This window comes from Hyla sarda, chromosome 5 (genome assembly GCF_029499605.1).
Source record: "Hyla sarda isolate aHylSar1 chromosome 5, aHylSar1.hap1, whole genome shotgun sequence".
Classification (NCBI taxonomy): domain Eukaryota; kingdom Metazoa; phylum Chordata; class Amphibia; order Anura; family Hylidae; genus Hyla; species Hyla sarda.
This window is the reverse complement of record NC_079193.1, coordinates 117,326,410-117,351,140: the sequence shown is the minus strand read 5'-3', so window position 1 is coordinate 117,351,140 and position 24,731 is coordinate 117,326,410. Positions and strand designations below refer to the sequence as shown.

The window sequence follows — 24,731 nt, the reverse complement described above, 5'->3', positions numbered from 1 at the left end:
TTTGTCTAATGTGCCACCTCTTATGTCTTGTTTATGGACCTCAATCATTTGAAAAGAGATGTTCAGAGGTGAGTCTGCATGATACCGGAGCATGTAATTTACAAGTGTTTTATCCCTTTTGTTTTTGATATCTCCCACATGCTCCAATATGCGTCTCCTAAATTCTCTGAACGTTTTGCCAACGTATCCTTTTGAGCATGGACATGTGGCCAGGTAGATGACATTGCACGTCTTGCAATTAGCATAATCTCTATTTGTAAATTCATAATTATCCATGTATCTCTTAAATTTTTTTGGAGAAGTTTATGAATTTACAGGCCTTACATGTACCGCATTTGTATGTGCCCACCAGTTTTGTATCTAACCAGGTCCCTGGTTGTCTTGGTGGCACATAATGGCTATGTACAAGCATATCGCCTATATTCCTGGCTCTCCTGTATGTAAGACCTATCAGATATCATCTCGAAATATTGGCCAATACTTAAATCTGACTCTATAATTGTAATGACCGCCCTTTCCTCTATTAATGGTCCAATTATAGAGTCAGATTTAAGTATTGGCCAATATTTCGAGATGATATCTGATAGGTCTTACATACAGGAGAGCCAGGAATATAGGCGATATGCTTGTACATAGCCATTATGTGCCACCAAGACAACCAGGGACCTGGTTAGATACAAAACTGGTGGGCACATACAAATGCGGTACATGTAAGGCCTGTAAATTCATAAACGTCTCCAAAAAAATTTAAGAGATACATGGATAATTATGAATTTACAAATAGAGATTATGCTAATTGCAAGACGTGCAATGTCATCTACCTGGCCACATGTCCATGCTCAAAAGGATACGTTGGCAAAACGTTCAGAGAATTTAGGAGACGCATATTGGAGCATGTGGGAGATATCAAAAACAAAAGGGATAAAACACTTGTAAATTACATGCTCCGGTATCATGCAGACTCACCTCTAAACATCTCTTTTCAAATGATTGAGGTCCATAAACCAGACATAAGAGGTGGCACATTAGACAAACTTCTAATACAAAAAGGAAGCTAGATGGACTTACAGACTCTGTACCACTGCTCCAGCAGGATTAAGTGAATCTTTATCTTTCGCTTCATTCATATAAATTATGTTTATAGAGTATCCAACTCTGTTCAAGTTCTCAATATATCATCATTGTTCATTTATCATGAGCATGTCACTTCATTCATGTATTTACAATTATGTTTATATGTATAGGTCTGGCAAGTCAGCCATCTTTATGTGCCGTTATTTTTTTCAGACTTTTTTTTTTTTTTTTTTTTTTTTTTTTTAACACCTTTATGTCTTCCTTCCCCCAAAAATCTATAATTGTTTTTAGCTCACCATTGTATTTTTTAATACACATTTGATTAATATAATTATATATATATATATATATATATATATATATATATATATATGGGTATTTTTATCTAGATAGATATACGTTATATACATACATATACACACACACATATATACACACACATTATATATACACACACACATACATACTTTATCCAATCAATTCCTTACCACTGGTTACTATTGTAGTCATCTCAATTATGTATCTCTGCTTCTAGTACTAACTCTTAAGCAGTCAGTCATCCAATATTAACTTCGCCCCTTCAGGTTTTCTGTATGGGAGTCGCTTCCCTCTATCTTTGAAGGCGACCGACAGGTGGAACGCATCATGCGTTCCACTCGCATTCCGGCATTAAGCTGGGACATTCACTACTCCCGATGCCGGAAGTGAGGTATCGGAAGTGACGTCGGGTGGAGCGCACAGTGCGTTGCACCCGCAGCCATCATTTTCTCCTTGGCCTAATAGAGTAGTTGTATGCTCCCAAACCGGAAGCATTGTTCCGGGTGGAACACACTGTGCGTTCCAGTTACCGTAAGTGACCGGATATTCAATATCCGGTGCCGGTGGTTTAAATACCGACGTCCCTCGTGGTCCAGGCATTCCCGTTCATCTACAGGCATCAGGTTAGTACTTCCTCTGGGGATAGTCCCCTATTGACAGCGATTCTGGAAATTGTATCTAGACTTATGTCATTTCTATCTGGTTGTTCATCTAGGTCTGGGCTACATCGATTATTGAATTTGTTGTGGCCCCTGTTAGGGTGGGTTCACACTACGTTTTCTCCCATACGGGAGCGCATACGGCAGGGGGGAGCTAAAACCTTGCGCTCCCGTATGCCTTCGTATGCGATCCCGTATGTCATTCATTTCAATGAGCCGGCCGGAGTGAAACGTTCGGTCGGCTCATTTTTGCGCCGTATGCGCTTTTACAACCGGACCTAAAACTGTGGTCAACCACAGTTTTAGGTCTGGTTGTAAAAGCGCATACGGCGCAAAAATTAGCCGACCGAACGTTTCACTCCGGCCAACTCATTGAAATGAATGACATACGGGAGCGCATACGAAGGCATACGGGAGCGCAAGGTTTTAGCTCCCCCTGCCGTATGCGCTCCCGTATGGGAGAAAACGTAGTGTGAACCCAGCCTTACCTAACCTTACTGTGGATCACTTCTACCTTGTTTTACCCAGTTATATTCCATCTTGATGGGAACATAACCCCAGATGAGACCAGTAGTACTTTACCTACCCTGTGGGAACATATCTTTGCCTGACCACATTTATACTATATTATATTTCAAACCGGCATCAGTCTTAGGTGAGCTATTTATATTATATTATGATATGCTTTTTAGATGGGGGTTAGTGAATATGACTATATCTCATAGGAGTCTGTCAAATTGAGACCTGCTCCAATATCAGGAACAGATTGTTCTGTTGGAGCTTTAAGTTTTAAAGGGTAGCTTCCACCATCATGTTTTTTATTTTTTTTTCTGTCCCTGCCTATTGCCCTTCTATGCCTAACACCCTCCCTGCCTTTATATTTTTTTTTTTTACCATTTTAAAAATGGCATTTAGTCTGCCTGGTAGTGTGCTCACTACCAGGCAGACTTCCCCAGCAGGCACCACGTCACTGATGCCTGCTGGGTGCCAACTTCCGCCCTTAGTTCTCCTAACAGGGTGCCTCCAGCTGTTTCACCACTACAACTTCCAGCATGCCCTGACATCTACTGGCTGTCAGGGCATGCTGGGAGTTGTAGTGGGGAAACAACTGGAGGCACACCGTGATGGCCGCACATCCCGCTCCCCGCTGCGCAGCCCGCAACCCCCCTCCCTCCCTCCCCCCCCCTTAGTTCACCTATTCAGCGTCCCTCCAGCTGTTTCCCCACTACAACTCCCAGCTTGCCCTGACATCTATTGGCTGTCAGGGCATGCTGGGAGTTGTAGTGGGGAAACAACAGGAGGCACACCGTGATGGCCCATCCCGCTCCCGCAGCCCGCAACCCCCCTGGCCCCGCTGCACCTGTCGCCGGGGCCTGCCAGGGAGCCTGCGCGTGTCCTCTTCATTCAAAGCCTGATGAACTCCCTCCAACCCGGGAGAGAAATGCGTTGGCCAGAGAGGTTGATATATGTATACTTGTACTAACTGTACATACTGTAATCACTCCCATAACCCTATCCTTCACTTAGTTGTTAGGAGATTTTTCAGGTAGGGAATTAAATTTTGGCATCACTTGTACCCCTATTCCCCTGTCTTTCCCCTTGTTTGTGCTTATTTTCATAAATCGTGTACATATTTACTATTTAATTTTATTATACTTCAAGTAAAAGTTATATTTTAATCCTAATTGATGTTTACAGTAATAGAAAAGTATGTAATCATGGGTATCATTTTAATCGTATTGACCCAAAGAATAAACAACACGTCATTTTTACCGTAAATTGTACGGCATGAAAACTAAACCTTCTAAAATTGCAAGTTTTCTTTTTAATTTTCCCCCACAAATAGTATTTTTTTGGTTGCGCCATACAAGTATATAACCGTGTGAAATGTATATCAAACACATGTGTATATAAGGTGCAATGTGCAACTAAAAAATATATGTATTAATACAAAATAGTGATACACAGCAGCATATGTGTAGTATAAATACAACAAGTCAGTGCAAAAAGAACAAGACAAATAAAAAGCTGAGAGTAAAGGTGTCAGAATATATATACTTGACCCCACATTTAAAAGGAAGGTAAATTCCACGTCCCAGCGATCACCTCCAACGCGTTTCACCGTGACCGGCTTTATCAAGGAGTATTTTTATGTATGCTATATACTATTTCTTCATTTGTGTATGATGTATGTACCCCTTTTTTGTAAACTAATAAAAATTATACATTTTGTTAATTTGATGCTTATTGGTTTTATTAGATTTTTTATTTATTCATTTTATTACATATATATTTTTTATTCTTAGTGGGTCTACCCCATACGCTGTAGTGGCGTATTTGTAGGTTATATAGTTGTTTTTGTGTTACCCCAATTTTACTTATACCACAGCATATAGGACTTTTTTAGGTTGTTGCGCCATACAAGCCCTCATAATAGTCTTTGACCGAAAATAGGCCCTAGCTGGATTATCGGGGTGGGCTGCAATATAAGCCCTACCCCGAAAATAAGACCTAGGCCAGTTGTCTCCAACCTGCGGACCTCCAGATGTTGCAAATGTTTGCAACATCTGGAGGTCCGCAGGTTGAAGACCACTGACCTAGACAATGCCCGGGCTGCACATATTAAAAAACAAGCTTTAACTTACCTTCCCCCGTTGCTAAGGAACCGGCCTCCCTGTCCTCCGCTGTTATTGCTGCGGTCCTGGGGATGGGAACGTCACAGAGTCTTCAGCCTATCACCGGCCGGAGCGATGTCCCGCCTCGGCCGATGAGAGGGTGAGCCCACTGATGTAAGAAGCCGTCCGGCTTCTTACATGACAGTGGGCTCAGCCTATCATCGGCCGAGGCGGGACATCGCTGCGGCCGGTGATAGGCTGAAGGCTCTGACGTCCCAACACCAGGAAACCTAAAGAACAGCGGAGGGAACATGAGGCCGGTGCCTTAGCAACGGGGGAACGGAGGACGAAGGTAAGTTAAGGCTTGTTTTTTAATATTTGCAGCCCGGGCAGAGGAATAGATACAGCGCAGCGGCTGGCAATTATTTGCATCCCCCGATGTGGGGTGCAGCGCTGGGCTGATAAACCGGCGGGGGGGGGGGGGGGGGGGGGGGGGCAGGGACGTTGGGGGGCAGAGCTGCGCCCATCACATGTTAATAATGAGGGGGGGTGTAAATACCGTACCGTGGAACCGCCATGTTGTTCAATGTGCATACTGTAAATAAATAAGCCCTACCCTGAAAATAGGCCCTAGTGTGTTTTTTGTGGCTAAATTTCATATTAGACCCGGTCCTATTTTCGGAGAAACGCGGTAAAAGAGTTATGATTTTCTGAAGGCGAGACGTTAAAAACTAAAACTTAATAAAATTGTCTGCGTCCTTAAGGGGTTAAAGAGGACCTGTGGCCATCCCGAGATTGTAATACTATGTGATAGCTTATGGTACACTAAGTCTAGAGGTGTTTATTAACCTGAGATATTAGGGTTTTTCTGCCCCTCTGACGATTCAGGGAATCCATCAGAAGGGTAGATACTTCATTACTATGTGTGCACGGGAAAAGGGGCTGAGGGGTGTGATTTACATAAGGGGGCAGGCTTTATATTGAGCCAGCCTGTGTATGCCCTGTAATACGGACAGAAGTTTTCTCACTGATTGCAGGGAAGGGGAATGCATATAGTTCTGGTAGCGGTAATTACAATCCATACTGACTAAGCCCAGTGTTCTGAGCCAGTATATTTACAGTGGGGCAAAAAAGTATTTAGTCAGTCATCAATTGTGCAAGTTCTCCCACTTCATTAGATTTCACTTCACTACATTTCTGGCTCTCACAGACCAATAACTTCTTTAGGATTCTCCTCTGTCCTCCACTCATTACCTGTATTAATGGCACCTGTATGAACTTATCAGTATAAAAAGACACCTGTCCACAACCTCAAACAGTCTCACTCCAAACTCCACTATGGTGTGAAGAAATCAACTGCAGAAGCAATTATTGGAAAATGGAAGACATATAAGACCACTGATCATCTCGATCTGGGTCTCCACAAAGCATTTCAAGGCCCTGGAGTGGCCAAGCCAGTCTCCAGATCTCAACCCCATAGAAAACCTTTGGAGGGAGTAGAAAGTCCGTGTTGCCCAGCAACAGCCCCAAAACATCACTGCTCAAGAGGAGATCTGCATGGAGAAATGGGCCAAAATACCAGCAACAGTGTGTGAAAACCTTGTGAAGACTTACAGAAAACGTTTGACAAAACTTTTGTTATTGACCAAATACTTATTTTTCCACCATAATATGCAAATAGATTCTTTAAAAATCAGACAATGCAACTTTATGGATTTTTTTTTTCTCATTATGTCTCTCATAGTTGAGGTATACCTATGATGAAAATTACAGGCGTCTCCCATCTTTTTAAGTGGGAGAACTTGCACAATTGGTGGCTGGCTAAATACTTTTTTGCCCCACTGTATAATGGCCACAGCACAAACTGTAGAAATGCACCCCAGCCCCCTCCTCTGGAATCAAGTTTAACAAATACAATAAACTGACTACAGAACCACAGCAAACAGCATCCCTTGGAAGTGAGGCATGCTGAGAAGGAAAGCTTGTCTGGTCTACCCTGCAGAGCTGTGAGTAAATAGTTTTATTCCTAATGTGCCCCAGCATGCATTGGAGACACGGAGCTCCCCTGCTTCAGCTACATTTACTTCCTGGCAACAAGTTGAATAATCAAGCAGAGGGTGGCTCGGCAAGTAAAAATAGAAGGCAGGGAAGCTCAGCCAGCTCCATTGTGTGCTAGGGTACATTAGGAATAAAACTATTTACAAAAATAAAGTGTGCACTTAACCAACAGATTTTAGTAAGTGGCCCCTCATTTTATAACTGTTCACACCCAGTATACTGTGTTTAGTGCGGGTGAACTTGTTGTCAGTTTCTCTTTAAGGAGATAAGTTGGGTAGCATCATATTGACATGAAACCAATCCCCCCCCCCCCTTTACACACACAGATGTTTGCCAAATTAATTTTTCCCCTGTTCCGCAGCATATTTTATAGCAAAATGTAAGTGACATTACAAAGTACAACTGGTCCTGCAAACAACAAGCCACCATACAGGTTTGTAGATGAAGTAATGTCTATTAAAATACAAGGGGAGAAAAAAATGTTAAATTCTAAAATCAAAAGCTGTCTGCATCCATAATGCATTAAGGCAACCATTTAACAAATCTCTCAACACAAAACAAAAAAACACCACACAATATGAAAAGCTCATGACATACACTTTAAACAGGTTACTGTGACAGCTGCAATAATATCTGTCACCCATCACTGCGTATAAATAAAAAAAAAAGAAAAATTACCATTTTTTGTGGATCATCCTGGAGTTCACTTAGTTTCCAAAGAAGGGAAATTATACTCAGAACCTGTTGTAAAAGATGATGTGCTACAGGCTCTAGAATTTTTTCATTAGAATTTCCTATGGTGTCTTCAGGTGCCTCTTCGACCCAACATTCAATCAAGATTGGAACAACTGCTTGAATAAACTCTTTCAAATTGTATGAAGAAGAGAAACATTCATCTGTGTTGGCAGATACACCAGTTATCATCCTTTTGTAACAATATATTCAAAAAAGAGAAAAAAAGAAAGTAAATTAAAAAGGTTACTATTTTCATGGTCCCATTAGACTAGATCAATAAAAACACAAATAGATATGAAGAACATAATGATTGTTTTTACAAAACAGATAACATACAATTCAAGAAACTAACAGGCTGTTCACCCGCACTAAACCAAATATACTTTGTTTTAACACAGGTGAACGGCTTTTAAAATAAAAAAAAAATTAAAAAGTTGTCTCTTATGTTAATCTGTTGAGTCATGACAGGTTAATCCTCTCTTTCTATTGCACAGCTCTGCACAATGGAGGTGGGTAGCAGACTCATGGAGCTCCCCTGCCTCCTCTATATTCCCCATCCAGCTCACCCCCCTAATGAATATTCAAATGGTTGCGGGGCTTGAGCGTGTCGCTGCCTTCTAGGTATAACAAAAGCAGCGGCGCATGCCCCCAGCATCCCTTTGCAAATTCATTACGGAGGCGGGCCGGATGGGGAATATTGAGGGGGCAGGGGAGCTTGGCGACCCAGCTCCCTGCCTTCATACGTGACAACTATTTTTATTATTATAATTTTTTTTATCAAAGCTGTTTACCAGCACTATTAACCAGTATTTTGGTTAGTAGGTTGCTCTTGGCTTTGTCCTAATCTATTGTTGACAAAAGTTCTCACTTGTGGACTAATTTAAAATAACCTGTGTTGTACAGCTAGCACAACTTCCACCACTGACATTAGGCAATGGTCACAGCTCACTTCCTCCTATCAGGACATTGACCACTTACATAGCTCTTATATACTCACTAATATTAGACTTGTTGTCAAAAGGGTTGTTATGTAGGGGCAATATATGTGTGTGTGTTTTTTTCCAGTTTATGTTTTGCATACATGCAACTAATTTAAATGAGCACTGTCAAAAACTTTTTATATGTTGTACATCTTGAAAAAACATTGACGTCTCTAATATACTTCATAGGACATTTTTATTTCCTTTTATAGAATCATGGCTTATAAAATCATGGCTTTGTCCAAGCTGAAGCACAGGCATGGACTAAGACCAGTAAGTGAGGGTGGGCTAGCACTCCTCTGTGCTCTTTTCTTGTCTGATGGGACAGGAGAGAGCACAGAGGAGTCCTATCAGACAAGAGAGAGCACAGAGGAGTCCAATCAGACAGGAGAGAGCACAGAGTGCTAGCCCACCCTCACTCCCTGGACTTTGCCCATGCCTGTGCTTCTGCTTGGAGAGAAAAAAAAAAAACATTATTTTATAAGCCATGATTTCTATGAAAAGGAAAAAACATTCTTATGAAGTATATTAGAAAAATGTATGTTTTGCCGAGATGTACAACATATCAAACGTTTATGTATCTGAAAGTGCCCATTTAAGTGGCACACAATGCATAAAAAATTTGAATCCTATTCAACTGTCAGTCTAATGTGTACAGTGATTGCTTTGATTCCTTCCAGCAAACGGGAATACAGTACCAACTTTTTTTTTTTTTTTTTTTTTTTTTTAATACTATTATTATTGTTAGTTCTACCTTTGCCCAGCAACAGTATAAATGGTACCCTCATCCTGATAGGGATCGCAGTGATAAGAGACACAGAATACGTATGGGATAGGCTTCTTGCTGGAACACTACTTAACATAAACTTAACATTATTTTTTTCCCACCAACAAACCAGACAAAAGTGAGACTGGAAAAGGGCCCAACATAAGTTACCTTAAACAAAATGATGAGATCGTAGATGAGCATCTTTCTCTGCACTCATACAGGTTGATACAATGTTTACCATTTGCATGTTCTGCCCAAGAGACATCAATATATTTGTTTAAAGAAACAAGCTTTTCTGTTTCATCCTGAATTGTTTCGTCATTTGGGAATCTTTTTGAGGCTCGCTTTACTAATGCTTGCAAAAATTTTTTCAATCTGCTTAGTACATTTATCCTCCATTTCTGGGAAGTAATTTTTCTATTAGGATTGACAGACAATGTCCACATAGATGGTTTTTCAGTGTTTTTCATTTCTTTAGAGCTCTTCTGATGAGAAATTAGTTCCAAAAAATTGTTCACCAACATACTACTACGATCAATTAGTAGATCCGGGTAAGCTTCCAAAAGAATGTCCAAGATCTTTAGAGAGTCTTCCTGGATGCCTATCATAATATGAGTCATAGCAGTGGAGAGATGGGCACTTACAAGAGGAAAGAAAGGAGCTATTTTATCTTGGGAGACCATGGGTGCTAAATGCTGTAGCACAGAAATAGCTGAAGATCTAACCATTGGATCTTTGTCGGTAAATACTGCAGCCACCTCACTCATGATAACAGAAATGTGTGTATCGATTACTGAAGGATGGCTTGATAGGATTTCTCGGAGTCCAACAAGAGCATCATGTTTAACACCTGCATTGTAATGGTGCATCTGAGACAAGACATCCTGAAAATAAAACAAAACCATTTAATGGTGCTATATATGATATCATTTATTACTTTTTGCTGTTTCCAGTATGTGATTCATCCACATTCATTATTCTAGTGCTTTCACTACTTATTGCATCTATCTATGACTATACAGTGGATTTGATCACCCAGTGTAAACTAGGAGGGGGATAACACAGTATGCCTCCTACACTCGATGCACTGCTATCACACTTTTTTTTCTGTAACTTGCTTAAAAGGTTTTTCCAACAATGGGGAATACAGAAACAAAAGGGGGGGGTCAAAGGAAATGGCAAGCATGACAAACAATAAACAAAAGTGTGAAATATACAGAAAAATCCAAAGGGTGTTACCTGCAGCAATACCCATAGATACTCATCAAAATAAGAGTAACCGATAGGTAAAGGTGAGGAGAAACATAATCACACTGTCCTGTTAACTCCAGTCCTAGGCTATGTTCACACAATGGAATTTCCATGCAGAATTCCGCACGAACTTTCTTCAGCAGCAGAGTCCCATTGATTTCAACCGGATTCTGTTGCACTGCTCACATGGCAGAATTTCCATGACAGGCAGCGGAAATTCAGATCCTGGTGTCTGCAGAAAGAATAGTCATGTCTATTCTTTCTGCAGAGTTTCCAAGGAAATGCATTGGTGTCTATGAGATGGCGCATTTCCTAACACTAGCATGTTTTGCCGGCTCTCTGCTGTCCATGGAATGTCCTCTCAGAAATTTTCATGGGAATATTCCACCATGTCAACACAGGCTTACTCTCTTTTATGTAATTGAAAGCAAGGAGCATGCACAGAGGAGTGAAAGTTCCACCCTCATACCTGCATTTTGTCTCAGTAAAGCAGTTGCCAGAGAAGGCATGGTCTTAGTAATGAGCAGTGCACATTTAGACTAGGAGGGAGACACCTAGTGGTCGTAACATTACATTATCACTTTTTTTCTCATAAAAATAGGCATTTTTTACATTCATAGCATCTATGCAAAAGAACTAGGTTGACTGAAAAGGACAGTGACCATTTAAAGAGACCCTGTCACCAAATAAAACTTTTAATATAGTGTTCCTTGTGTAATTAGCAGACACTTTACCATTCACTTGCTTTTAAAATCATCAATATAAATATGTTTAAAATGTAATATAAAAAACGGCCAGTAGGTGGCTCTGTTCTGTTCCATGGCACAATTAATACATTGGGGGAGATTTATCAAAGGGTTTAGACTGTTTTTTCCTGTCTAAATTTGTCGCACAGAAAGTCGCAGTCTAAATATGTGCGACTTTTCTGCGACTTTTGCTCTAGAGGATTTTTAGAACATGATGCATGCTAGTCTATTTTAGACTGAATTGCCTTGAAAAATGCATTGGTGCTGAATTTATCAAAAGCGACTTTTCAGCGACAAGTCGCATAGGCTGAAAGTACGCCGAAATGTCAGACCATGTAAGAGGTTTAAATACAGACTAAAGCATAGATCATGCAGTCTGTGCACAGAATTTATCAAGAGCCGTGCGCCATTTGATAAATTAGGTGCACAATAGACCAGACTAACCCTCTGTAGTTTGGTCTATATAGATGCGGGACATAGACAACTTTGATAAATATCCCCCATTGAGTTTGGTCTCCTCCTGGCCTGGCAGGAGACCAAACTCAGGAAGTGTTTCTCTGCACTGAGTTTGTTTGTCAGCTGCACAGAAAGTGAAAGCTCCACAGATTCTCACAGAAAGCCACAGAGACTGACAGCTGAAAGCCTTACTGAAATCTGCACAGTCTGAAACATGCACAGAGCTTGAGGTACTGTATTCTATTCATCAAAATACTGCAGAAGTGGTCCCCCCAACAGTCTTCAGTGAAGTCATTCCTGCTGGGAAAGGCCCACTTTCTCCTGCTGGGAGATTGCACTATGCGAGCAAGAAGAAAGGTACGATACTGAGCTTTTTAAAGCTCTGAAATTGTTTTTAACCTGTTGGGGACAACGGGCGTAAGGATACACCCTTGCGACCTGGTACTTAAGGACCAAGGGTGTACCTGTATGCCCATGGGAATTTCATTCCCCGCCACTAGCCGGACGGGAATCGCAACAGGGTGCCTGCTGAAATCATTCAGCAGGCATCCCGTGCAAATGCCTGGGGGGTCCCCCCCCCATGTCGGCAATCGCCGATCAATTCAGATCGGCGATTCACTGCGTTTCCGGGCTGATCGGGTCTCTGAAGACCCGATAGCCTGGAAGGATAGGAGCAAGGTGGCAGGGGTGCCACCTCCTCCTATCCCCAGCGATTGGCTGATCAGGACTGATGGCCAATCGCAGGGCAGGGGCGGGTGGTGAACGTTAATTTCCCCCGCTCTGCCCGCCCCTGGATGTCAGGGCAGTGCGGGTTAAAGATGGCGGCAATGTGCGGGGGCGCCCTGTGGATGCGGCGGAGACCACAGGTTACCTGGGTTCCATCGGACCAAGGACCAGAGACCGGCGGCTGCAGGAGGCGGCAGGCAAGTGGAGGCAGCAGTTACTTCAGTGAAGGCAGCGGTCCTAGATACTGCAGTGAAGATCACCGTAAAGTTATCTTCACTGCTGTATCTAGGAGTTTCAAAACTACAACTCCCAGCATGCCCAGAAGGCCTTTGGCTGTCTGGGCATGCTGGGAGTTGTAGTTTTGCAACATCTGGAAGAGCACTGTTTGGAGACCACTATACAGTGGTGTCCAAACTGTAGTGCTCCAGATGTCAATTCAAAGCATGCAGAGACTGTCCACGCATGCTGGGAGTTGTAGTTCGGCAACATCTGGCCCTTCAGATGTTGCCAAACTACAACTCCCAGCATGCCTAGGCTGTCTGGGCATGCTTAGAGTTGAAGTCTTGCAACATCTGGAGGGCTACAGTTTGGAGACCACTACACAGTGGTCTCCAAACTGTTCTCCTCCAGTTGTTGCATAACTACAACTCCAAACATGCCCTTTGGCTGTCTGGGCATGCTGGGAGTTGCAATATTGCAACAACTGGAGGCGCACTGGTTGGGAAACATTGTCTGTTTCCTAACTCTGTTTCCCAACCCGTGTGCCTCCTGCTGTTGCAAGACTATAACTCCCAGCATGCACTGACAGACAGGTGGAGGCACATGGGTTGGGAACTGGTGGAGGCACATGGGTTGGGAAACACTGAGTCAGGAAACAGATAGTGCTGCGGAAACACTGCGGTAGTCTGTTACCTAACTCAGTGTTTCCCAATCCCAACCAGTGTGCCTCTAGCTGTTGCATAACTACAACTCCCAGCATGCACTGACAGACAATGTAGTGTTTTACTCTTTATTTAGGGGTAGTGTAGTGTTTTTAGGGTACATTCACACGGGCGGAGGTTTACAATGAGTCTACCGCTGCAGCAGAAAATTTTCTGCATCTCGTACTTGAAGCAAGTTTCCCGCTTCAAGTACGAGATGCAGAAAATTTTCTGCTGCAGCGGTAAACTCATTGTAAACCTCCGCCCGTGTGAATGTACCCTAAAAACACTACACTACCCCTAAATAAAGAGTAAAACACTACATATACACTACACCCTTACACTCTTCCCCCCCAATAAGAATTAAAAACATCTTGTACGTCAGTTTTTCCAAAACGGAGCCTCCAGCTGTTGCAAACAACAACTCCCAGTATTGCCGGACAGCCACTGACTGTTCAGGTATGTTGGGAGTTTTGCAACAGCTGGAGGCACCCTGTTTGGGGAAAACAGAAGTACAATGGCTTGGCGGGACTTCCCGCACTAGGACGTACATTTACGTCCAGTGTATGACCGCGAGCATCGGAAGGGTGCTCGCGTCATACACAGCAGGTTCCTGCCGGTAAGGGCCGAAATCCGCAATCGCACCGATGTCCGCCATTAACCCCTCTGATGCCGTGATCAATACAGATCACGGCATCTGCGGCACTTTGATTGGATGATCGGATCGCCTGCAGTGCCGCCGCGGGGATCCGATCATCCAGCATGACAGCCGGAGGTCCCCTTACCTAGCTCCGGCTGTCTCCCGGGGTCTTCTGCTCTGGTCTGCAATCGAGCAGACCAGAGGAGAAGATCACCGTTAATACTGAGCAGTGCTGTGTCCTATGCATAGCACTGCACAGTATTAGCAATCAAACGATTGCTATAGATAGTCCCCTAGGGGGACATAAAAAGTGTAAAAAAAAAAGTTGAAAAATTAAAAAAAAAAAAATCCCCTCCCCCAATAAAAATGAAAATTGTCAGTTTTTCCAATTTTACCCCCTAAAAGGGTAAAAAATTTTTTTTAAATAAACACATTTTGTATCGCCGTGTGCGTAAATGTCCGTACTATCAAAATAGAATGGTAATGATCCCGTACGGTGAATGGCGTAAACGTAAAAAAAATTTTATAAGTCCACAAATCCTGCTTTTTTGTCACATTTTATTAAAAAAAAAAATTAAATGATCTAAAAGTTTTACATATGCAAATGTGGTATCTAAAAAAAGTACAGATGACGGCGCAAACAATGAGCCCTCATACCGCCCTATATACGGAAAAATGAAAAAGTTATAGGTGGTCAAAATAGGGCGATTTTAGATGACTGATTTTGTACAAAAAGTTTTAGATTTTTTTTAAGCGGTACAAATATATAAAAGTATCTAGCCATGGGTATCATTTTAATCATACTGACCCACAGAATAAAGAACACATATTTTTACCGTAAAGTGTATAGTGTGAAAATAAAACCCTCCAAAATGTGCAAAATTTGGGTTTTCATTTAAATTTCCTCCCTAAAAAATTTTTTAGGGGGTTCGCCGTACATTTTATGGTAAAATGAGATGTTTCATTACAAAGTTCAATTGGTCATGCAAAAACAAGCCCTTATATGGGTCTGTACATGTAAATATAAAAAGGAGTTATGGATTTTAGAAGGCGAGGAGGAAAAAACGAAAACGCAAAAATAAAACTGGCCTGGTCCTTGAGGTGAAAATGGGCTTGGTCATTAAGGGGTTAAGGACTCAGCGTTTTTCCGTTTTTTGCATTTTCATTTTTTCCACATCACCTTCTAAAAATCATAACGCTTTCAATTTTGCGCATAAAATGCCATATGTTGGCTTATTTTTTTGCGCCACCAACTCTACTTTGCAGTGACAGTCATTTTACCCAAAAATCCACAGCGAAACGGAAAAAAAATTCATTGTGCGACAAAATTGAAGAAAAGTGTCATTTCGTAAATTTTGGGGGCTTTCATTTCTAGGTAAAAATAATACCTTATTTTTATTCTGTAGGTCCATACGGTTAAAATGATACCCTACTTATATAGGTTGGATACTGTCGTACTTCGGAAAAAAAATCATAACTACATGCAGGAAAACGTATATGTTAAAAATTCTCATCTTCTAACCCCTATAACATTTATTTTTCAGCATATGGCCGGTATGAGGACTCATTGTTTTCGCCGTGTTTTGAAGTTTTTATCGGTACCATTTTTGTATTGATCAGAGTTTTTGATCGCTTTTTATTCATTTTTTCATGATATAAAAAGTGACCAAAAATACGCTATTTTGGACTTTGGAATTTTTTTGCGCGTACGACATTGACCGTTCAATTTAATTAATGATATATTTTTATAGTTCAAACATTTCCGCACGCGGCGATCCAACATGTTTATTTTTATTTACACTTTTTTTTTTTTTCCATGGGAAAAGGGGGGTGATTCAAACTTATTAGGGAAGGGGTTAACCCCTTAAGGACCAGGCCATTTTACACCTTAAGGACCAGAGCGTTTTTTGCAATTCTGACCACTGTCACTTTAAACATTAATAACTCTGGAATGCTTTTAGTTATCATTCTGATTCCGAGATAGTTTTTTCGTGACATATTCTACTTTAACTTAGTGGTAAAATTTTATGGTAACTTGCATCCTTTCTTGGTGAAAAATCCCAAAATTTGATGAAAAAAATGAAAATTTTGCATTTTTCTAACTTTGAAGCTCTCTGCTTGTAAGGAAAATGGATATTCCAAATAAAACATTTTTGGGTTCACATATACAATATGTCTACTTTATGTTTGCATCATAAAATTTATGAGTTTTTACTTTTGGAAGACACCAGAGGGCTTCAAAGTTCAGCAGCAATTTGGAAATTTTTCACAAAATTTTCAAACTCGCTATTTTTCATGGACCAGTTCAGGTTTGAAGTGGATTTGAAGGGTCTTCATATTAGAAATACCCCATAAATGACCCCATTATAAAAACTACACCCCCCAAAGTATTCAAAATGACATTCAATAAGTGTATTAACCCTTTAGGTGTTTCACAGGAATAGCAGAAAAGTGAAGGAGAAAATTCACAATCTTCATTTTTTACACTCGCAAGTTCTTGTAGACCCAATTTTTGAATTTTTGCAAGGGGTAAAAAGGAGAAAATTTTTACTTGTATTTGAAACCCAATTTCTCTCGAGTAAGCACATACCTCATATGTCTATGTAAAGTGTTCGGCGGGCGCAGTAGAGGGCTCAGAAGGGAAGGAGCGTCAAATGGTTTTTGGGGGGCATGTCACCTTTAGGAAGCCCCTATGGTGCCAGGACAGCAAAAAAAAAAACACATGGCATACCATTTTGGAAACTAGATCCCTCAGGGAACGTAACAAGGGATAAAGTGAACCTTAATACCCCACAGGTGATTCACGACTTTTGCATATGTAAAAAAATAAAAATAAATAAATGTTTTACCTAAAATGCTTGGTTTCCCAAAAATGTTACATTTTTAAAAAGGATAATAGCAGAAAATACCCCCCCAAAATTTGAAGCCCAATTTCTCCCGATTCAGAAAACACCCCATATGGGGGTGAAAAGTGCTCTGCTGGCGCACTACAGGTCTCAGAAGAGAAGGAGTCACATTTGGCTTTTTGAAAGCAAATTTTGCTCTGGGGGCATGCCGCATTTAGGAAGCCCCTATGGTGCCAGGACAGCAAAAAAACAAAAACACATGGAATACCATTTTGGAAACTAGACCCCTCGGGGAATGTAACAAGGGGTAATGTGAACCTTAATACCCCACAGGTGATTCACAACTTTTGCATATGTAAAAAAAAAAAAAAAATTTTTGATTTTTAAAAAGGGTAATAGCAGAAAATACCCCCCATAATTTGTAACACAATTTCTCCCGAGTACGGCGATACCCCATATGTGGCCCTAAACTGTTGCCTTGAAATACGACAGGGCTCCAAAGTGAGAGCGCCATGCGCATTTGAGGCCTGAGTTAGGGACTTGCATAGGGGTGGACATAGGGGTATTCTACGCCAGTGATTCCCAAATAGGGTGCCTCCAGCTGTTGTAAAAGTCCCAGCATGCCTGGACAGTCAGTGGCTGTCTGGTAATACTGGGAGTAGTTGTTTTGCAACAGCTGGAGGCTCCGTTTTGGAAACAGTGGCGTACCAGACGTTTTTCATTTTTATTGGGGAGGGGGGTTGTATAGGGGTATGTGTATACGTAGTGTTTTTTACTTTTTATTTTATTGTGTGTTAGTGTAGTGTAGTGTTTTTAGGGTACAGTCGCACAGGCGGGGGTTCACAGTAGTTTCTCGCTGGCAGTTTGAGCATCGGCAGAAAATTTGCCTCAGCTCAAAATTGCAGCCGGATACTTACTGTAATCCTCCGCCTATGTGAGTGTACCCTGTACGTTCACATTGGGGGGGGGGGGGGGGGGGGGGGGGGGGAACATCCAGCTGTTGCAAAACTACAACTCCCAGCATGTAGGGTCTATAAGTGCATGCTGGGAGTTGTAGTTTTGCAACAGCTGGAGGCTCCGTTTTGGAAATGGTGGCGTACCAGACGTTTTTCATTTTTATTGGGGAGGGGGGTTGTATAGGGGTATGTGTATACGTAGTGTTTTTTACTTTTTATTTTATTGTGTGTTAGTGTAGTGTAGTGTTTTTAGGGTACAGTCACATGGGCGGGGGGTTCACAGTAGTTTCTCGCTGGCAGCTTGAGCTGCAGCAGAAAATTTGCTGCAGCTCAAACTTGCAGCCGGATACTTACTGTAATCCTCCGCCCATGTGAGTGTACCCTGTACATTCACATTGGGGGGGGGACATCCAGCTGTTGCAAAACTACAACTCCCAGCATGTACGGTCTATCAGTGCATGCTGGGAGTTGTAGTTTTGCAACAGCTGGAGACACACAGGTTGTGAAACACCGAGTTTGGCAACAAACTCAGTGTTTTGCAACCAGTGTGCCTTCAGCTGTTGCAAAAGCTACAACCCCCAGCATGTACGGACAGCGGAAGGGCATGCTGGGTGTTTTAGTTATGCAACAGCGGGAGGCATACTACTTTGGCTGGGGATGCTGGGGATTGTAGTTATGCAACAGCTGGAGACAAATGGTTTGCTACTTAACTCAGTGTGCCTTCAGCTGTTGCAAAACTACAACTCTCAGCAGTCACCGACAGCCAACGGGCATGCTGGGAGTTGTAGTTATGCAACCAGCAGATGCACCACTACAACTCCCAGCATGCACTTAAGCTGTTTGTGCAAGCTGGGAGTTGTAGTTATACAACAGCTGAAGGTACACTTTTCCATAGAAAGAATGTGCCTCCAGCTGTTGCAAAACCATAAGTCCCAGCATGCCCATAAGTGCATGCTGGGAGTTGTGGTGGTCTGCCTCCTCCTGTTGCATAACTACAGCTCCCAGCATGCCCTTTTTGCATGCTGGGAGCTGTTGCTAAGCAACAGCAGGAGGCTGTCACTCACCTCCTGCTGCTGCTTGATCGCCGCACAGGTCAGTCCCGCCGCCGCCGCCGTCGCTCCTGGGGCCCCGATCCCAACATTAACGCCGGGGATCGGGGTCCCCAGCACCAGGGGTGCACGTCCCGCACCCGCTCACGTCCTCCGGAAGAGGGGCGGAGCGGGTGCGGGAGTGACACCCGCAGCAGGCGCCCTGATTGGTCAGCCGGTAATCCGGCCAACGAATCAGGGCGATCGTGAGGTGGCACCAGTGCCACCTCACCCCTGCAGGCTCTGGCTGTTCGGGGCCGTCTGACGGCCCCTATTAGCCAGTAATTCCGGGTCACCGGGTCACTGGAGACCCAATTGACCCGGAATCGCCGCAGATCGCTGGACTGAATTGTCCAGCGATCTGCGGCCATCGCCGACATGGGGGGGCATAATGACCCCCCTGGGCGATACGCCGCGATGCCTGCTGAACGATTTCAGCAGGCATCGGGCACCGGCTCCCCTCCGGCTAGCGGCGGGGGGCCTGGAAAGGACAGGACGTACTCCTACGTCCTCGGTCCTTAAGGACTCGGAAACGGGGGCGTAGGAGTACGTCCATTGTCCTTAAGGGGTTAAAGCGCAATAGCATAGTGCAAAAAAAAAAAGAAAAGAAAGTGATATGTTACTGAGGACCCAATCCTGATCATGTGCATATAATTTGTGTGTGTCTCGGACCTATATATCCAGAGATATACGGTAAGCATTTATCTGCTGTGAGTTACTTTTTCATTGTGCAAGCTGGAGGGGGCGTGTCAGTCTGTATCCCTCACAGGAGTAAGCCTGTGCAGTCAGCCAGCCAATCAGTACTCTCTACTCTGTAACCCTTTCCTCTCTGGTTTTATCCTGTGTCATGTTACACAGAGAAAGATACTTGGACCTTGCCTGCAGTAATCAGAAGACATTATGGTGAATTCATTACAGGATAAAATGTATAAATATAAGAATAGATCTTTATAAAATTAGTGCAAGGATTTTTTAGATAAAAGTACAGCATTTTTATGAATACATGTTCTATCTGTTTTATCTTCTCCTAGTAAAGCTGGATGCTAATCAACATAGCTGTCACTATGTGTGTCATTCATCTTTCACAGACTCCTGAATGGCTGATCAACTTCTTTGTCATTCAGGAGTCCGAGAAAGCTTTGACTATTTTAGCATGCTGGGAGTTGTAGTTTAGTAACAACTGAAGCTGCAATGTTTGTAAATAACTGTGTTAGAGTAGTGTTGCCTCCAGCTGTTGTAAAACTACAGCTCCCAGCATGTCCCCACATCCTTTATCTGTAGTTTTGCATACACTCAATAGAAATATCCTATACTGGATACCGGTATGCTTTACGGCCGGTATCCAGTATGCTGTAAAATCTAGACTAGTCTGTCTGGCTAAAAGACAGGCGACCCCTAGTGGGGGGATATTTTGAGCTTGAATTTCAGGTGAAAATTAAAAAAAAAAAAAAATGTTTAACAGGTGTATATTGTGAAATGTCATATTATAATGAGTCCTGCAATATATGAAAAGTTTTTAACAATGACAGTGCCTCTTTAACCCCTTAAGGACCAAGGACGTACCGGTACGTCCTTGGTCCTGCTCTTCTGATATAACGCGGGGTTACACAGTAACCCCGCGTCATATCATGGCGGGCCCGGCGTCATAGTGAAGCTGGGACCCGCCTCTAATAGCGTGCAGCGCCGATCGCGGCGCCGCGCGCTATTAACCCTTTAGCCGCGCGCTCAAAGCTGAGCCGCGCGGCTAAAAGCGAAAGTGAAACTTCCCGGCTAGCTCAGTCGGGCTGTTCGGGATAGCCGCGGCTAATCGCGGCATCCCGAACAGCTGACAGGACAGCGGGAGGGCCCCTTCCTGCCTCCTCGCTGTCCGATCGCCGAATGACTGCTCAGTGCCCGAGATCCAGGCATGAGCAGTCATGCGGCAGAATCGTTGATCACTGGTTTCTTATGAGAAACCAGTGATCAACATAGAAGATCAGTGTGTGCAGTGTTATAGGTCCCTATGGGACCTATAACACTGCAAAAAAAAAGTGAAAAAAAAAAAGTGAATAAAGATCATTTAACTCCTCCCCTATTAAAAGTTTGAATCACCCCCCTTTTCCAATAAAAAAAAAAAACACAGTGTAAATAAAAATAAAAATAAACATATGTGGTATCACCGCGTGCGGAAATGTCCGAATTATAAAAATATATCATTAATTAAACCACTCGGTCAATGGCGTGCGCGCAAAAAAATTCCAAAGTCCAAAATAGTGCATTTTTGGTCACTTTTTATATCATTTAAAAAGGAATAAAAAGTGATCAATAAGTCCTATCAATGCAAAAATGGTACCGTTAAAAACTTCAGATCACGGCGCAAAAAATGGGCCCTCATACCGCCCCATACACGGAAAAATAAAAAAGTTATAGGGGTCAGAAAATGACAATTTTAAACGTATTAATTTTCCTGCATGTAGTTATGATTTTTTCCAGAAGTCCGACAAAATCAAACCTATATAAGTAGGGTATCATTTTAATCGTATGGACCTACAGAATACATATCAGGTGTCATTTTTACCGAAAAATGTACTACGTAGAAACGGAAGCCCCCAAAAGTTACAAAACAGCGTTTTTTTTTCAATTTTGTCGCACAATGATTTTTTTTCCCGCTTCACCATAGATTTTTGGGCAAAATGACTGACGTCATTACAAAGTAGAATTGGTGGCGTAAAAAATAAGCCATCATATGGATTTTTAGGTGTAAATTTGAAAGAGGTATGATTTTTTAAAGGCAAGGAGCAAAAAACGAAAATGCAAAAACGGAAAAACCTCCGGTCCTTAAGGGGTTAAATGACATTTAACTTTTTTTTTTTTTTTTGCAGTGCTATAGCTCCCATAGGGACCTATAGTACTGCACACACTGATCTCTTATGCTGATCCGTGCAAAGCCATAGCTTTGCATGGATCAGCTAGATAGGGGCTCAATTGCTCAAGCCTGTAGCTCAGGCTTGGAGCAATCAAACCCAGATTGGACGCAAAGGAGAAAGGTAAGGGGGGTCTCTGCTCACGTCCTAGCTGATCGGGACATCGCAATTTTATCGCAATGTCCCGATCAGCCCGACTGAGCTGCCGGGAAGAATTTACTTTCAGTTTCAGACGTGGCGGTCAACTTTGATCGCCGCGTCTGAAGGGTTAATAGCGCACGGCAAAACAATCGGTGCCGCGCGCTGTTGGCCCAGGGACCCGGTGTGATGTGGGGGTCACGCCGTGACACTGTTTTAAACACCGGGACCGGGCTCTGGGCATACAGATATTCCCTAAGTCCTTATGAGGTTAACGCTTGCATCCGGGTACGCCCCTATGAAAATCCCTAATTTAGTCCTCACATGCACATGGCACTCTCTCACTTTAGAGCCCTGTCGTATTTCAAGGCAACAGTTTAGGCCACATATGGGGTATCTCTGTACTCAGGAGAAATTGCGCAAAAAATTGGGGGGGGGGGGGGGCTTTTTCTCCTTTTACCCCTTATGAAAAGGTAAAGTTGGGGTCTACACCAGCATGTTAGTGTACAAAAAAAAGTTAAACATTCTTTTCATTTTCATAAGAGGTAAGAGGAAATCAAGACACCCAAAATTTTTAACAATTTCTCCCAAGTAGGGAAATATCCCATATGTGGGCGTACAATGCTCTGCGGACGCACAACAAGGCTCAGGAGTGAGAGAGCGCCATGTACATTTGAGGCCTAAACTGATTTGCACCGGGGTGGCTGCTGGTTACAGCGGTTCTGACAAATGCAAAATAAATAAATACCCACATGTGACCCCATTTAGGAAACTACACCCCTCACTACACCCCACAGGTGTTTGACAGATTTTTGTAACAGTGGTCCGTGAAAATGAAGAATGTAATTTTTCATTTGCACAGCCCACTGTTACAAAGATCTGTCAAACGCCAGTGGGGTGTAAATGCTCACTGCACCCCTTGTTACGTTCCTTGAGGGGTTTGGTTTCCCAAATAGTGTGCCATGTGGGGTGTTTTTCGCTGTTCTGGCACCATAGGGGCTTCCTAAATGCGACATGCCCCCCAAAAACCATTTCAGCAAAATTCGCTCTCCAAAATCGCATTGTCGCTCCTTCTCTTCTGAGCCCTCTAGTGCACCCACAAAGCACTTGACATCCACATATGAGGTATTTCTTTACTCGAGAGAAATTGCGTTACATATTTGGGGGGCCCTTTTCTCCTTTAGAATTTAGAAGATTTCGAATTTTCGCCTCCACTTTGCTGCTATTCCTGTGAAACACCTAAAGGGTTAAACTTTCTGAATGTCATTTTGAATGCGTTGAGGGGTGCAGTTTGCATAATGGGGTATTAGTAACAAAGACACTCAAATTCACTTCAAAACTGAACTGGTCCCTGAAAAATTCCGATTTTGAAATTTACTTGAAAAATTGGAAAATTGCTGCTGAACTTTGAAGCCCGCTGATGTCTTCAAAAAGTAAAAACATGTCAACTTTATGATGTAAATATAAAGTAGACATATTGTATATGTGAATCAATATATAATTTATTTGGAATGTCTATTTTCCATACAAGCAGAGAGCTTCAGTTATAAAAATGCTACATTTTCTAAATTTTCATGACATTTTTGAATTTTTCACCAAGAAATGATGCAAGTATCGACAAAAATTTACCACCAACAAAGTAGAATATGTCACGAAAAAACTATCTCTGAATCAAATTCGTAAGTATAAGCATCCCTGAGATATTCATGCTTAAAGGGGTACTCCGGTGAAAACCTTTTTTCTTTTAAATCAACTGGCTCCGGAAAGTTAAACAGATTTGTAAATTACTTCTATTAAAAAATCTTAATCCTTCCTGTACTTATTAGCTGCTGAATACTACAGAGGAAATTCTTTTCTTTTTGGAATGCTTTCTGATGACATCACGAGCACAGTGCTCTTTGCTGACATTATTATAATAATAATAAGTCTTTATTTATTGTTGTTCTTAGTGGGATATGAACCCAAGGCCCCAGCACTGCAAGGCAGCAGTGCTAACCACTGAGCCACCATGCTGCCCTTAGCATACATCTGCTATGCAGGGTTCCTAAAAAAAGAAAGGAATTTCCTCTGTAGCATTCAGCAGCTAATAAGTACTGAAAGGATTAAGATTTTTTAATAGAATGAAATTTACAAATATGTTTAACTTTCTGGCACCAGTTGATTTAACCCCTTAAGGACTCTGGGTTTTTCCGTTTTTGCACTTTCGTTTTTTCCTCCTTACCTTTTAAAAATCATAACCCTTTCAATTTTCCACCTAAAAATCCATATTATGGCTTATTTTTTGCGTCGCCAATTCTACTTTGCAGTGACATTAGTCATTTTACCCAAAAATGCACGGCAAAACGGGAAAAAAATCATTGTGCGACAAAATCGGAAAAAAAAACGCCATTTTGTAACTTTTGGGGGCTTCCGTTTCTACGCAGTGCATATTTCGGTAAAAATTACACCTTATTATTCTGTAGGTCCATACGGTTAAAATGATACCCTACTTATATAGGTTTGATTTTGTCGCACTTCTGGAAAAAATCATAACTACATGCAGGAAAATTTATACGTTTAAAAATGTCATCTTCTGACCCCTATAACTTTTTTCTTTTTCCACGTACGGGGCGGTATGAGGACTAATTTTTTGCGCCGTGATCTGAAGTTTTTATCGGTATGATTTTTGTTTTGATCGGACTTTTTGATCAATTTTTTAATGTTATAAAAAGTGACCAAAATACGCTTTTTTGGACTTTGGAATTTTGACCGTACGGCTTAATTAATTATATATTTTTATAGTTCGGACATTTACGCACGCGGCGATACCACATATGTTTATTTATTTATTTTTTTTTTATAGGAAAAGGGGGG

At 42.1% G+C, this 24,731-nt stretch overlaps 1 protein-coding gene across 1 annotated transcript in view; it reads right to left on the bottom strand.

Annotated features, from left to right (window-relative positions):
- The window catches only part of TEX10 (testis expressed 10), a 225,418-nt gene that overhangs the window by 186,374 nt on the left and 14,313 nt on the right, over positions 1 to 24,731 (bottom strand). The window contains exons 2-3 of the mRNA XM_056520143.1: positions 9,377 to 10,092; positions 7,403 to 7,649 (exon numbers count right to left, since the gene is read on the bottom strand). Of these exons, the coding sequence (XP_056376118.1) occupies positions 7,403 to 7,649; positions 9,377 to 10,092 (963 nt within the window). The remainder of the gene's footprint in view (positions 1 to 7,402; positions 7,650 to 9,376; positions 10,093 to 24,731) is intronic.